Source organism: Zootoca vivipara, chromosome 13, assembly GCF_963506605.1.
Source record: "Zootoca vivipara chromosome 13, rZooViv1.1, whole genome shotgun sequence".
Classification (NCBI taxonomy): Eukaryota; Metazoa; Chordata; class Lepidosauria; order Squamata; family Lacertidae; genus Zootoca; species Zootoca vivipara.
The window spans coordinates 41,535,708-41,552,232 of NC_083288.1; the positions used below are offsets into that span (position 1 = coordinate 41,535,708).

The window sequence follows — 16,525 nt, forward strand, 5'->3', positions numbered from 1 at the left end:
TAGGACTGAAGTTACAATAAAGGCTTCAAGTTACAAGAAAGGAGATTCCAATTAAAAATCAGGAAAAACTTTCTGCTTGACAGTGGAACGGTCTCCCTCGGGAGGTGGTGGACTCTCCTTCCTTGGAGGTTTTTAAGCAAAGGTTGGATGGCCATCTGTCATGATTCTATGATTCTACATGCTAACAATATCCAATAACTTTAGATTTTGTGCAGGAAAATGGGTGATTAGGATATGAAAATGCCTTACCCAGAGTGATTGTCTACCCAGCTTTCTCTTGAGATGAGGGTTAAGCAGGACCACTAAATGACTTCCTTGAAATGAGGGTCTTTCCAACTGTTGTTCATAAGGAAACTAAACAATACATTGTAGCTTTATGCAAGACTAAGGTGCTGCTACTGCTGCTTAATAAAAACGTAATAAAGATGGCATTTTATTGTCAAGGTGGCTGCTGCCAGTGGTGGACTTGGGGCTATCAAATTTAAGCAGTGCTTGTGTGCCACTAAAATGTGGTGCCTCCTGCCTCTCATGCTCCATTCTACAACATTGTTTTGGCACCCCTGCAGTGTGGCACCCAGTGTGATTTCCCAGCAGTCACGCTATCCTAAAACCACCTCTGCTGCTGAGCATTTTTTGAAAGAATTTTCCAGGGTCTGAGTTGGGGAAAACAGGTTTAAATTAGTATCAGGAGTGCAGCTGGGAAATCTTGATTCTATGCTCCGAGGGCTTTCTTGGTAGTGGCACCCGCCCTGTGGAACGCCCTCCCATCAGATGTCAAGGAAATAATCAACTATCTGAGTTTTAGAAGACATCTGAAGGCAGCCCTGCATTGGGAAATTTTTAATGTCTAATGTTATACATTTTTTTTTATGTGCTGTAAGCTGCCCTGAGTAGCTGGGGAAACCCAGCCAGATGGGTGGGGTATTAATAGTAGTAGTAGTAGTAGTAGTAGTAGTAGTAGAATCATAGAATCATAGAGTTGGAAGAGACCACGAGGGCCATCCAGTCCAACCCCCTGCCAAGCAGGAAACACAATCAAAGCATTCTTGACATGTGGCTGTCAAGCCTCTGCTTAAAGACCTCCAAAGAAGGAGACTCCACCACACTCCTTGGTAGCAAATTCCACTGCCGAACAGCTCTTACTGTCAGAAAGTTCTTCCTAATGTTTAGGTGGAATCTTCTTTCTTGAAGTTTGAATCCATTGCTCCGTGTCCGCTTCTCTGGAGCAGCAGAAAACAATCTTTCTCCCTCCTCTACATGACATCCTTTTATATATTTGAACATGGCTATCATATCACCCCTTAGCCTTCTCTTCTCCAGGCTAAACATACCCAGCTCCCTAAGCCGTTCCTCATAAGGCATCGTTTCCAGGCCCTTGACCATTTTGGTTGCCCTCTTCTGGACACGTTCCAGCTTGTCAGTATCCTTCTTGAACTGTGGTGCCCAGAACTGGACACAGTACTCCAGGTGAGGTCTGACCAGAGCAGAATACAGTGGTACTATTACTTCCCTAGATCTAGATGCTATACTCCTATTGATGCAGCCCAGAATTGCATTGGCTTTTTTAGCTGCTGCATCACAGTAGTAGTAGTAGTAGTAGTAGTAGTAGTAGTAGTAGTAATTCCCCTAACTATTATTTCTCCCTCCCCATGCAGAACTTTATAATAGCTTGTTTACATTGCCTTGAAAAACCAAAATCTGAGCATTGCAAGTGTCACCCATTCAAACCCATCCCTCTATGTTCTTCTTCTTCCAACCCATCTTCCTTTGGCTTGGTAGCAATCCCATTTAAGTACCTCAGTAGCTTTCAAACTCTTGATCTAGCCAGCTGTGGGGACATCACATACCTTGTCCTTCTGCAATAACAGGCCATGGGATTGTTTGGGTGGTAAGGAAGTGCAGATAAAAGCTAGAATGCCTCTGATAAGTATTTGGTGGCCCTGGGGAATATGCCCCTTAAGAACATTGTCATTATCCACTGAAAGAGCATCTCTTTAGGGGTTTGAAACACAGGAAATTCCTACAGGTATTTCTTGTTTACCTGGATTCTGTTTTGCATAACATGGACACCTTTGAGCAATTAAACTGCTGGAACGCTTTTTAATGTGTAATGTTATATTATGTTTTTATATATGTTGGAAGCTGCCTAGAGTGACCGGGGCAACCCAGTCAGATGAGTGGGGTAAAAATATTATGATTATGATTAATTATAGACAAGGCTCTTCAAGTTTAGTTTAACCACACAGAAAACAACTATATTGTTTTATTTGGTTACGGTGCCGTCGTTCTACAGGGGACTTTACAAAAGAAGCTAATGATGCAGAATTAGTCCCAGTGGAAGCAACAGTGTCAATGCGTACAAAGCGTCATCTCTATCTATCTATCTATCTATCTATCTATCTATCTATCTATCATCTATCTATCTATCTAAATCCTGATTAATATTCAAGAGCATTTTAGGGAGTATTTCACCTAGTAAACATATTTTGGTATTATTTTATTTATTTATAAAAATATTTATCTAACGTCTTCTACAGTAAATCTCATGTACAGAAATTCATAATCTTATAAAATGTCACAGTAAAATCATGATACAGGTCAATGATGAGCAATGGATCAAGGTCTTAAAATGGCTAACGTGGTTTTTTTTTTTTTACCAAGTCAACTTTCTCTTCACCAGTCCCATCTTCCTCCTCTGCAACCTGCCCACTGCCTCCTTCACCTGATCATTCCTCAGACAATAGATCAAAGGATTCAGAAATGGTGTGATTGCTGTATAGAAGAGCGTTACTACTTTGGTGGCCTGTGATTGGCTTTCTCCACTTGGAGCTACATACATCCCAGCCACTGTGCCATAGAAAAGGGTGACCACCACTAGGTGGAAGGATATGGTGGAGAAGGCTTTCATCCGACTGCCTTGTCTAGAAGACTTCATCAGCGTGAGAATCACAGCACCATACGATAGCACAACAAAGAACAGGTTGCCTAGAATACCCACAGCATCCATGGAAAACTGGTAGATAATGGGTATGTTTCTGATTGGGGGGCAAGCCAATAGGATAATTGTCCCAGCATCACACATAAAGTGGTCTATGATGTTGGGGCCACAGAAGGACAACTTGGAGATCAAAGTAACTGGAACAATGTGCCACAGAAAGCCCAAAACCCAGCAAGTGGCCACCAGGGCATAGCAGGAGTCTCGGGACATCATTTGTGGGTAGCGCAGTGGGTGGCAGATAGCCAAGTACCGATCCAAAGCCATGGCTGACAGGAAGAAGCACTCTGTCTGGCCAAGAGAGAAGAAGATGTAGTATTGAAGGAAGCACTCATGGAAGGAGATGACGCCACATGGGAATGCCAGGTCAAATTGCATACGGGGCACAGTGGTGGAGACGTAGCATATCTCTAGCCAGGAGAAATTGCTCAAAAGGATGTACATGGGTAGCCGGGCCAACTGGAGATCTGCATGGACCAGTGTGATTATGGTGATGTTCTCAGCCAAAGTGAGGATGTAGAGCACAGCAAAAATGGCAAGGAGCAAGTGCCGCTTCTGCTGCCCAGTTTGAAAGCCCAGCAAAATGAATTCCACAACTGTGCTGCCATTGGCCAGCTCCATCTTGAACAAGAGAAGAGAAACACTGTTGCAAACCATTAAGAAGTATTGCCTGCCCCCCCTCTCTTTCCATCGAAAGCAAAGGATGAATAGTCATGGTCTTTAATGAGCGCAGAAGTACAGCCAACCTCCTTCCAGCTTCATTTTAACTTACATATGATTATTATCGAGAGGTACCTGTTTCTTCTAATTAGGTATCAGATATGACATATAACTAGTGATTAGGTTCCATGCATTTTATCTTTATTGATTTATGTATTCATTTGCTTATTGAAAAAACTGATAGACTGCTTGCTCAGAAGACCTTTTGTGTACATAACAGCATAGAGAGAAAACTGAAAAAACAAATAGATAAATTGCAGCCAGATTATACTGTTTATGTCCAAAATATGTTATTATGCAATCATCAGGATTTGATTAATGATGCTGGTCTTGAAGTATTAGGAATATAGGAAGCTGCCGTACAACAAGTCAGACCATTGGTCCATCTTCCTCAGTATTGCCCACACTTATTGGCAGAGGCTCTCAAGACCTTCAAAGAGGGGTCTCTCTCTCTCCCAGGAGATTGAATTTGTGACCTTCTGATTCAAAGCAGCTGCTCTACAATTGAGCCATGGCCTTTCCCAAGTATTCTGAAGCTATCTATGACTGCTAAAATGTATGTAGCAGGAAACTGGAAAAAAAGTTCCCCTATCCTCATTGTTATCTGAGTAATATTTGAGAATACGGAATATGGCAGGTCTTTCTAAATGGGGGTAGATACGTTTTAGACCTCCAAATTTTGTTGGATACCATCTCTGAGTAATTCTTATGACAGCCCTGTAAAGGTAAAGGTAAAGGACCCCTGGATGGTTAAGTCCAGTCAAAGGCGACTATGGGGTTGCGGTGCTCATTTCAGGCCGAGGGAGCCGACGTTTGTCCACAGACAGCTTTCCGGGTCATGTGGCCAGCACGACTAAACTGCTTCTGGTGGAACAGAATACTGTGACAGAAGCCAGATTGCACAGAAATGCCGTTTACCTTCCCACCACAACGGTACCTATTTTGTACTGCTAGGTTGGCAAGAGCTGGGACGGAGCAACGGGAGCTCACCCCGTCATGGGGATTCGAACCGCCGACCTTCCGATCGGCAAGTCCAAGTGGCTTAGTCATTTAGACCACAGCACCACCTTGTTTCTCTCTCTAAGGCAGGTGCTCCTTCTATTGTTGTTGTCATTAATCTGTAAACTTCTCTGGGATTACAAGTTGGGGAGAAAAGCTACAAAGAGATAAGTAAGTAAGTAAGTAAGTAAGTGACGATCCTCTCTCTATCAGGTGATGCTTTATAATGGCGAATCAACATTTCTTTGCCCGTAATCTTATTTCTGGAGAAGGGAGCCCATTCAAATTAATCCCTCTCTGTCTCTCACCCCAGTCTCCTTTGTCTTGGTAAAGGTTTCAGTTTCTGTATCTCAGCATGCAAGCAGTTGATCCATCCAGCAGAAGGCTCACTACCATGGCTGTGTCCAAGTTTGGAGAGGGTGTTGTGTGTGAAAGAAATATATGGTTGTTTCCTGTGTCTTTTAGCTGTGAACTGGGTGTACTCTGTGGAAAGAGATGGTTGGCCTGTCTGTGGACTAATGCTTGAATTCTACTGTTATATTTTCAAGAGCCCTTGGAGATGTGTCTCTAAGGATCGTTCTCATTATTCACCAAAACAAACGCTCTTTGGGGGCAGGCCATTTGCATTTGCTGTGGTGAAACACAGGAAAGTTCCACAGGTAATTGTCCATTATTTTGAGTTGAAAGCACTAAATTGTCCAGGGGACAGTGCCTAGGATCCAGATTTGGGGCAAGTACTTTTTGGTGAGAGAGCCCCAGCAGAGATTTAAAATTACAAATCACATAGCAAAGAGGCTGCTAGACCTTTAAAACAGCCCCTTCCAATTTTCTTCCAGTTTCCCACTTCCCTTAACATAGAAAAAGAACACACATTTGGTAAGTTAAAAATGGTTTCCTTACAAGCTCTTCAAAGCTCAGATTCATGTGCTTTTCCATACAGCAGCAAGAAAAGACAAGCAGTTTGACTTAGGTTACAAAAAGTGGTAAAGGTTTCTAAATTATTTGTATAGAAACACAAAGATTGCTTGCTAAAGCCATGTCGTCTGGGCTTGGAGCAACCAGTCCAGACATCCTTATGGTTGGTTATGTGATGGAAAGATGGGAGAAGAAAGAGTAAACCTTCCTCTTAAGGTGAGGGTGTGTGACCTAGCTAAGCCTGGCAGGACACCCTACTCTATGGTCTTAAGCCTTTCCTGCATTAATTAGAGCTAAGCATATTGGTTATACGAGGCTGGATTTATCCCACACACAACTTGGGCACCTTTAAAACAGGACTAGACACATTAATTGAGGATAGGGCTATTAATGGCTGCTAGCCACAATGGCTACACTCTTTCTCCACTGTCAGAGGTGGTATGCCTTTGACTATCAGGTGCTAGGAAATGCAGTTGGGAAGAGTGCTGTTTCAGGTCTTGCTTGTGAGCTTCCTGGTGGCCACTGTGAGACCAGGTTGTTGGTGCCTGATGCATCGGAGGTCTTTTTAAGTGCCTAATATCATAGTGCCGTGATTCCAATTTATGGCTGGGCCACATTTAGATAGGGTGTAGAGCCACCACACACACAAAAAGAGAATATTGTAGAGTTAGGAAAGCTTTAGAAAAGGGCAACTGAAATGATGGAAGGAACTGGAGAGAGACCCCTAGGAGGAAGGGTCACAAAATGTAGGGATTTTGAGTTTGGAAAAAGTGGTAAGGTGGGACATGATAAAGTATTATAAGATTATGCATGGTGCAGAGAAAGTAGTTGCTGTGAAGGTTTTCTCCCCTTTTCATAGCATTTGTGGCCATCCAAAGAAGCTGAATGTAGGAAGATTCACATGGCATCTAGTTAATCTATAGAGCTTGCAGCCACTACATTGACGGTTGCCAACATGGAAGTCTTTAAAAGAGGGTTAGAAATATTAATGGAGGATAAGGCTACCTATGGTTACTAGCCATGAGGTCTCTGGGGCACCTCCACTGCTGGCAGCAGAATGCCTCTGAATATCAGGTGTGAAGGCCTGGGGGGAAATAGGGGGATGGACGGACACACTTTCTGCCACTTTCCCTACCCCCTCCAATTTTTGGGTCAGTATGAGGAAGCACCTCTCTTTGGGAAAGGGGGCAGCCCAGAGAGCAGCGGCTGCCCGGAGGACTCTCAAGGAGAGGGGAGAGGAGGCTGAGGGAACACTTCACAAGGGAGGGTGTTTAAAAAAGGGTGAGAGGCTGACAGTTCTGCAGGCAAGAAGTGGCATAACTGGGATCCTGAGGCCCACAGGAATGCCACAGAAAGAATGTTGTTGGTCAAGGGAGCTGTGGACTCAGAAACGTTGAAAACCTCTGCCCTATTACATTGTTGAATCAAGATCAAAAAAATGTTTTCCTCTTTTCTGGCATTGCAGCAAAATTTGGTTGTTAGAGACTCATCCATTCTGACTAAACGGGGTTTATCCCCTGCAGACATATTTTCGACCCTATTCAAAGATTGCTTGATGTTATCTTTACATCACCGTCATTTCACCTTACTTTCTTTGGACATTAATAAAGCTTTTGATTGCCTGGAATGGCAGTACAGTGGTACCTCGACTTACCTCGACTTACAGTTGTACGACTCGACAGCCAATTTTTCCGACTTACGAATGGGGCAAATGGCTGCACGCTTACGAATTTCTCAACATCCGAACGGAAACCGCGGCGGTTTTAGATAGGGTTTTTTCCGACTTACGAATTTTTAGATGGGGTTGCTTCGACTTACGAATTTTTCCGTTTCCAATGCATTCCTATGGGAAATCACGTTTCCAATGGCTCTTTTTGACTTACGAATTTTTCGACTTACAAAGGTGCCTTCGGAACGGATTAAATCTGTAAGTCGAGGCAGCACTGTATCATCTTATCTTTACATTTGTATCAATTGGGATGTTACTTTATTTCAGAAAACTCAAAATTGTATGCTAATAATAAGGCCATGACAGTTTTACTTTCCTAATGATCCCTAACATGAAATTCCCTTTTCACAACTGCCACATACTGCAGTTTCATGAATCTGCCTATTACAAGACCAAAATCTCTTTCCTGGTCAGTTCCTGCCAATCCAATCCAAACCTAATTAGTGTGTATGTGAAGTTATGCCTCACTTTACTCTTATTTACACTAAGTCACCTTTTCTCTCTTAATACACATCCCTTTGTTTTTATGAGAGACCCCCTTGGGAGCTCCTCACAATACTTTTTCTAACACCCTGAACAATTTGGCATTTTCAGCTCAAAACAACAGACAATTAACTACCTGTGGAAATTTCATGTGTTTCACCACAGCAAATTAAGACGGCATGTTTGTTTTGGTAGATAATGGTAATATTCCTGAGACGCATGTCCCCAAGGGCTGTTGAATATATAACATCAGCATCCAAGCTTTGGTCCACAGGCAGAACAACCATATCTTTCCACCCATGTTGGTTGTATAAGCAGCAGCAGCAGCAGCCAAGACTGGAAAGAGAGGTAATGTTTTTTGGGGGGGAGGTCACAAAAATGTGACATGTAGATGATGGTGGAAGCCTTCAAAGCTCTTCCTTATCAGTCCAAGTATCCCAGAGTGAGTGAGGGGGGATTGGCTGGCAGGGGTGCAAATCAAGGGGTGGGTGCCAGCTGACAATCAGTGAATGGGTGGGCAACTTCTGGTTGTCCCACTTCTTTCCCTTGGGAAAACCTGCTTTCCCCCCACTGAATCAGAGCAAACGTCAGTTAGGTATTCCACAGATTGACATACACTCTGATTCAGTGGGAAGGAGCTGGTTTCCCTGGGGGGGAAATCAGTGAGGCAAAAGGAAAAATGCTCAGATCCATACCTAGAAAGCAGAGGACAAGCAGAAAACCTCATGGCCCTGAGCTTTCTAGACACGGGACAAGTGAAAGTGTGGGTGAGTCCATTGTCATGTTCATCAATTTCAAAGCATTTTTCTCTCTGACTAGGAATAACATTGGAAATAAAAAATTCCTTCCAGTAGCACCTTAGAGACCAACTAAGTTTGTCATTGGTATGAGCTTTTGTGTGCATGCACACTTCTTCAGATACCAATGACAAACTTAGTTAGTCTCTAAGGTGCTACTGGAAGGAATTTTTTTTTTTAAAAAAAATATTGTTTCGACTACAGCAGACCAACACGGCTACCTATCTGTAATTGGAAACACCCACATCTTCCATATCCAGCTCTCCATTTCCCCCTCCCCCAGTTAACAGTTTTCTTTTTTTCTTTTTCTTTCCTCTCAACATCGTGTAGGGACTGGGCATGTTCAGGAATCATGTGGCTATTTTGGGGGACCCCCCTCCCCAATTAGGGTGTATTAGGAGAAATACTCCTAAAATACCGATGATTACTTTTAATAGGGTTTCTTTGTTTCCCTTTTTCTTTAAAAAGGAAAACCACAAAAAGCTTTGGAAATGTTAACTGAATTTAAGATTGGAAAAATGACAAACCAAACATGACAAATTTGTCCATCCTTACATGTAGTCCTTTCCAAAGGGAGGAGGGAAGAGTAGAAGAATATTAGCTCTCACTCCATCAAATTGCCCTTCCTTTTCAAAACCATTGCCTTATTTATCTCAATCCCCACCTCCACAAAACAATTCTGGCTTACATAAATAATAGACCATCTCTTATGATTTGCTGGTTCTATATAAAGTTCACTTCTCCCCAATATCCACACTAAAGCACAAAGTGTTTTCCCAAACACACATTATGATGATCATGCTATTTTTTTAAATAAAAAAAATAACAAAAGATTCCTGATGCAGTAGGACGGGGGTAACATATTCCTGATGTTGCTAGACTCCAGCTCCCATCAACCCCAGCCAGCATGGCCAAAGACCTGGGATGATGGGAGTCCAGGAACAGCTGGAGGCCCACAGTTTAGCCACCTTGCAGTAAGAGAAGAAAGAACTAAAAGAAAGTCAATAAAGTGCCTCTATCAGCTTGAGACACCATAACACACTATATCCATTTGGTTGCTCTAATGAATCCCTTTTCAGAACCCAAGAAAACACCAGTTGCCGGAGGAAGCTTCCCCAGTGCTTCAGAGGGAGACAATTAGTCTCCAAAGAGCTGTTGTTTTGGTAGATACTAATGACATTGTTCTTGAGGGGCTCATCCTTATGAGCCAACACACACACACACACACACACACACACACACACACACACACACACATATATATGACACATCCAGTCTTTGATCTGTGCACAGCCCATTCATTCTTCTTGCCAAGTCCCACTGTAAAACACGTGGAACAACATACTCCTCTTGGATTGTAACACAACATATATGAGATGACTTCAGGGTGGTGGATCAACATATGGAATGCTACTGAGGTGCCAAATATGGTAAGTCAAATGGGGGAAGAGGTAATTATCTCCCACTTGGACTACTGCAATGTGCTCTACGTGGGACTATCTTTGAAGGTGATCTGGAAACTACAACTAATCAAGAATGCAGCAGGAGTGGGGGAGAAATTTGATCCAGTTTGGAACTTAATGCAAACCTACGCAGCCTGCATTCTCTACAACAATATGTGAACTCAAACACTTGAAATTTGCACTTTTCAAAATTTTGTGATGCAGTTCTCCAATCAAATAATGTGTGTAAGAATGCATTGAAGAGAAGTGTACATATCCATAAAAGTAACATAAAAAGGCATTGCATAATGGAAAATATTTACGGCAGGCATAATTGTATAGGGAGTCTGTATATTAGGAAACACCTACACTAAAATGCTGCTGAATTTTCATGGTGACGTTTTAAAAAAATGCAAACTGATGTAGGAATGTGGAGAACTGCCTGGAAAACAGAGAAACTGAGAGATATCAAAACTAGCAGATTTGTTTGATCCCTTTTTGCAACTGGCATAGGCTCATTAATATGTATTTTTAAAATGTTGCTGCACAAAAACAATTAACAAGTCAAGGGGAAAGCATGGCTATACCCAATTTCCTTGGCATGCCTCTTCCAAGGACTGTTTGCCACGCAGCTAGACTGGTGACTGAGAGTGGCCGCCGAGACCATATAACCCTGGTCCTGAAAGACCTTCATTGACTCCCAGAATGTTTCCAAGCACAATTCAAAGCCCTCACCAGCCTCGGTCCAGTATACTTGAAGGAGCATCTCCACTCCCATCGTTTAGCCTGGGCACTGAAGTCCAGCTCCGAGGGCCTTCTGGTGGTTCCCTCACTGCAAGAAGCCAAGTTACAGGGAACCAGGCAGATGGCCTTCTTGGCAGTGGTGCCCACCCTGTGGAATGCCCTCCCACCAGATGTTAAGGAGATAAAGAACTATGCAACTTTGGAAGATATCTGAAGGCAGCCCTGTTTAGGGAAGCTTTGAATGTTTGATGTTTTATTGTGTTTTTAATATTCTTTTGGGAGCTGCCTAGAGTGGCTGGGGTATAAATAAATTATTATTGTTATTATTATTTGATTGCAGATGGAACTGGCCAATGAGACTGAAGTCACGGAATTCATTTTGCTGGGATTTGGAGGTGGACAGGTGAAGCGTTTGCTGCTCCTCCTTTTTTTGACTGGTCTTTACGTGGTCACTTTGGCCGAGAACCTGACCATTATCACACTGGTGGTTCTAGACTCACACTTGTCACGACTTCCCATGTATCTCCTTCTAAGCACCTTCTCCTGGCTGGAGATGTGCTACATGAGTGCCACTGTACCTCGCATGCTCTTTGATCTGGTGTCCCTTCACGGGAAGATCTCTTTCCCGGCTTGCTTCTTCCAGTTCTACATCTTTTTCTCTCTTGGTGCAACAGAATGTTTATTCCTCTCAGCCATGGCATTGGATAGGTACTTGGCCATATGCCACCCACTGCGTTACCCACAAATTATGTCCCAGGATGCCTGCTGTGCTCTGATGGCGGCTTGTTGGGTCCTTGGCTTCCTGTGGAACATTGTCCCAGTAACTGTGATCTCCAAGATGTCCTTCTGTGGACCCAACACCATGAACCATTTGTTGTGTGATCCTGGGCCACTCCTGTCTCTTGCCTGCCCCCCATTTGGAAATGCTCCTCTCATCCACCAGGTTTTTGTGAATGTTATGGTTTTAGGCAACTTATTTTGTATTCTGCTGTCCTATGGCACTGTGGTTCTCACACTGATGAAAACCTCTAACCAAGGCAGTCGTAGGAAGGCTTTCTCCACCGTATCGTTCCATCTAGCAGTGGTGACTATTTTCTATGGTTCTGTGGCAGGGGTATACTTAGCTGCTCCAGGTGGAGAAATCCACTCAGATGTGACAAAGGCAGCAACGCTCTTCTACACTGCCATCACACCTTTCCTCAATCCTCTGATCTATTCTCTGAGGAATGATCAGATGAAAGAGACTGCGGGGAGGTTGTTGAAGAGATTGGAGAAATGGAGGTGTATTTGAAAACATGGATAGCATGAAAATGTTGCAAAGCAAAAACAGAATTGATTAAGAGCAGGTTAAGAGCTGGTTAAGAGCGGTAGACTCCTAATCTGGGGAACCAGGTTCGCGTCTCCGCTCCTCCACATGCAGCTGCTGGGTGACCTTGGGCTAGTCACACTTCTCTGAAGTCTCTCAGCCCCACTCACCTCACAGAGTGTTTGTTGTGGGGGAGGAAGGGAAAGGAGAATGTTAGCCGCTTTGAGACTCCTTCGGGTAGTGATAAAGCGGGATATCAAATCCAAACTCCTCCTCTTCTTCTTCTTCTTCCTGCTGGTGCAAAACTTGCGTAACAGAGAGAGAGGGCAAGCCTAGAACCACAATGCATTGGGAGGCTTATCACTTGCATTGCTTTGTTTGTTTTACATTGGGGAGCATTCATAAATGGTATCCCCTACCTTCATACTGAAGTGGTATAATCCATCCTGCCACCTGATGATTTTATCACCTCATTTTCCCGCAGGAAGAGACCAGGACTCAAAGTGGGGACAGTGGTAGGGCAGAATCTGATGATTACCTGGTAGATGAGTGGAACTACAAGGACATCCGCTGTCAGCACCTGAATTTCAGACACAAATGTTAACTAGGCAGAAACTCTGAGGGAATGGGACGGGCCATTCTAATTATTCTGTATCCAAATCACACACACACCTCAACAAACAAAAGAGATGAATCTGCATATTTGGGGCATGTAGAAGTACAGTGAGGGGGGGTATTTGATCCCCTGCTAAATTTGCCCGTTTGCCCTCTGACGAAAAAATGACCAGTCCATAATTCTAATGGTAGGTTTATTGTAGCTGTGAGAGACAGAATAACAACAGGAAAACCCCTGGAAACCCAGAAGACAAAAGTTAGAGATTGATGTGCAAGGCAAGGCCCCCAAACCAGCCCCTCGTTGGAATACAATTCACACTGACACAGAATTTTGGTTTAAGGTTATTGGGCAAAATTTTAGGCCACAACTTTACTGATTACAGAAATGTGAGCGGTATTGACTTAGGCATTGGCAAAGGACTATATCGGACTCCTGCCCCCTTTGCAGGAAGTCAGTAAGGGTAAACCACCAAAAGAGGAAGCTGCTTCGGGGGGAACCCGCCTGTAGCTCTCCTTGGTGTTCCCAGAGGCCTGGCATGGCCCTAGCCCCTCAAGCGGACTTCGGACAGGATCCAGGCCCCAGATTCCTTTAACGGAACACCCTTAAACAATGGAGGGGCAGGCGATGGCTGACCTCCCCTCCCCCACAAATCAATGAGCCAATGCCTAACCGCCAATTCTTACAAAGTTGTGACGATTGCTAAGAGGTAGGCGAAAACCAAGTGGCCAGTGCCAATCTGCCAAATGGAAAATTCCTACCTGGCCCCCGTCCCAAGACAGGCAACCAACCAAAGTCCAAAGCAAGGGCAGAGGACATCTAAAATAAAGGGTGTGTGTGTGTGTGTTTGGCAGCGTGAAGCTGGTGCCTGACACACGTCATGCTGCCACTTTTATATCACCCCACACAAAAGTGATTGGCCAAGAAGCCAGGGTGATCGTGATGTCACCCTGGCATGATGGCATTGCTCCGCCCATGCCAGGGGGGGGGGAGAGGAACTGGCTTGGGGGCCTGTCCGCAACCAGGACCATCCTTAAAGATGATCCCACTTAGAAAGATTAAAAAATGGCCTATAACCCTTGACAACTTTTTATTTCTTGCTTTTTATTCTCTTATTTTTACTCTTCTTTCTTTCTTTTTTTAGATTAGATTGGTTTTTTATTGTACTGTATTTTATGTTGAAAACTTTCAATTAAGATACTTTGGGGAAAAGTGCTGTTTGACCTATAAAGCCTTAAATGGCTCAGGATGGCAATAGCTCAAGGATCGCATCTCTCTATATCAGGGGTGTCAAACTCAAATTCATCGGGGGCCGCATCAACAGTTTGGTCACCCTCAAAGGGCCGATTGTATCTGTAGGACTATGTGTCCACTCTTTATTATCATAAATTAATAAAGATGCATGGATATTATTTGCTCCAATTTGTGAATATTTTTTTACAGGCTAGCATTCTCTAGGGCCATGGCTTGCTGCCAGATAATAGCCAAAGGCACAAGTGCAGTTATCAACTCCATATTTTCATTGCTTTATTTATTCAGATATCTGTGGCATTTATATACCTCCTAATTAACCATGTTCCCTGGGCAGTTTGCAAATTAGAAACAATAAAACACAGATGCAATTAACAACTAAATACAATCAATATGAAAGCAGCACCAGTACAAAAGTCTGCGTAAAACCACCATTAAACAATACAAGTTGCAGTACAGTACTAAGATTTGGAGACCATCATCCATGCTTTTGTAACTCCCACATTTGATTGCTGTTGATACATCACATGTGTGGCTTCCCTGGTATTTAAATGAGCATAAAATCATACAGTTGTAAAGCTGGAAGGAACCCCAAGGGTAATCTAGTCAAACCCCCTGCAATGCAAGAATCTCAGCTAAAGCATCAACGACAGATTCCTATCCAACCTCTTGAAGCCGAAGAAACGGGGCCTGACACACGCACGCACACACGCCAGCAGCTTCGGGGAAGGGGGAAGAAAGAAAAGGGGCTTCCCCTTTTTTACCTTGCGGAGGTAGCTAATTGGCATGGGCGGTGAAGGCAGTCTCCATGCCGCTGCCGCTTCCTTCCCGCTCTCGGCCGCTCAGCGGGAAGGGGCGGCGCCTAGAGGCGCCTGCAGCTTCTGATTGGCTGCAGGAGATTTCTGTGGCCAATCAGAAGCCGTGCTGGAATATTTTTTTTTGTCTGCCACATATTTTTTTTGTCTGCTTTAATGTTTTTACTGCTATTTTAAATGTTAGAATTTAAATGTTGTGTTTCATGTGAGTTGCTGTAACTCACCTTGGGTATATGCACCCTAAAGAGGTGGGCTTAGAAAGCAATTTTAAAAATAATTGACAAGCCACGCCCTTGGAGAATCCAGTTATACTAGGAACCCGCCTCCATTCAGAACAGTCGCTCCTACAATCCTAGTCCTGATTGAGGACTAGAATTCAAGCCTTCTCTGCCCCGCCTAACTGAAGGGCAATGATCGCCTTCTCCCGCTAGGCAACCCAGACTCGTCGCAGAGAAAGATCAGAGTTTATTCAAACAGTTAAAAATATTCCGTTAGCCGCAGGGGCCGAGAACTGGGAGGGGTCTCCGGAGTAGTAGCTACTTGCTTTGCATTCTAGCTCGGCGCGCTGCCTGGAAACGGATTCTCGCCGAGAACAGAGAAGACCACCGTAATCGTGAGGAAAAAGGTCTGCGCCGGCTCTGGGCCCCGGGGGTTTGTTGGATCGTGCGCGCACGAGGTTGCTTGTGTGTAACCTGGAGCGGCAACAAAGGCAACCCTCGCGCTCTGGCCTTGAAGCCGGGAGCAAGGAAAGCGGGCTTGCTTTGCAAGGTTGTTTGGGCAGAATTGAATGTTCCTGGAGTTGAGCGAGGTGGAGGGGAGCAAATCTGGGCGCGCGAGGCCCGCAAAGCTAGTGAAAGCGCGAGGGATGGGAAAACTTCTCTTGCTCTTTGCGCAGCTTCTGATTGGCTGCAGGAGATTTCTGTGGCCAATCAGAAGCCGTGCTGGAGGGGGCGGCGCCCAGAGGCGCCCGCAGCTTCTGATTGGCTGCAGGAGCCTCTGGGCGCCACCCCTTCCTTCCCGCTGAGCAGCGCTGGCCAGCCCGCCCGCCGCCGCCCAGTGCCGCCTGCAGGGCCGTCTCTGGGCCCGGGCTGGGGGAGGAGGACGACGCAGGAGGGATCCTCCTCTGAGGCCGCTGCTGCTCAGCGGGAAGGAGGGGGCGGCGCCCAGAGCTTCTGATTGGCCGCAGGAGATTTCTGTAGCCAATCAGAAGCTGTGCTGGAAGGGGCGGCCCCCAGGGGCACCCGCAGCTTCTAATTGGCTGCAGGAATCTCCTGCAGCCAATTAGAAACTGCGGGCGCCTCTGGGCGCCGCCCCTTCCTTCCTGCGGAGCAGCGTCGGCCTCAGAGGAGGATCGCCTCCCGCGTCGTCCTCCTTCCCCAGCCCGGGCCCAGAGACAGCCCTGCCGGCGGCGGCGGGCGGGCTGTCCAGCGCCTCTTCCATTTCATCGCTCTGGGCCTGCGCGGGCCGCATGACAAGGTCTGGCGGGCCGCATTTGGCCCGCGGGCCTTGGGTTTGACAACCGTGCTCTATATGAACCAATCTGGAAACTGCTATCATCACCTGACACCCTTCCCTTGAGAAAGTGAGAGCACAAGAGTGGGCCTTTTCTAAGATGACTCTCCATTTCTGAAATGTTCTCCCCATGGAAGCCTGCCTGGCACTTTCGTTACATATCTTTAGGCACGAGAAAAAGATGTTTCTCCATAACCTGGCTAT

General features: G+C 45.0%; 2 protein-coding genes across 2 annotated transcripts; one reads left to right on the forward strand and one right to left on the reverse strand.

Moving 5' to 3' along the window:
* Positions 1–2,653: 2,653 nt before the first annotated feature.
* LOC118095649 (olfactory receptor 11G2-like) lies at positions 2,654–3,616 on the reverse strand. The gene has a single exon (XM_035136895.2). The coding sequence runs from the start codon at positions 3,614–3,616 to the stop codon at positions 2,654–2,656; it is 963 nt and encodes a 320-aa protein (XP_034992786.1).
* A 7,548-nt stretch (positions 3,617–11,164) lies between these two features.
* LOC118095647 (olfactory receptor 11H6-like) lies at positions 11,165–12,115 on the forward strand. Its single transcript, XM_035136893.2, has one exon. It carries the CDS (start codon positions 11,165–11,167, stop codon positions 12,113–12,115), a length of 951 nt encoding a protein of 316 aa, XP_034992784.2.
* The last annotated feature ends 4,410 nt before the right edge of the window (positions 12,116–16,525 follow it).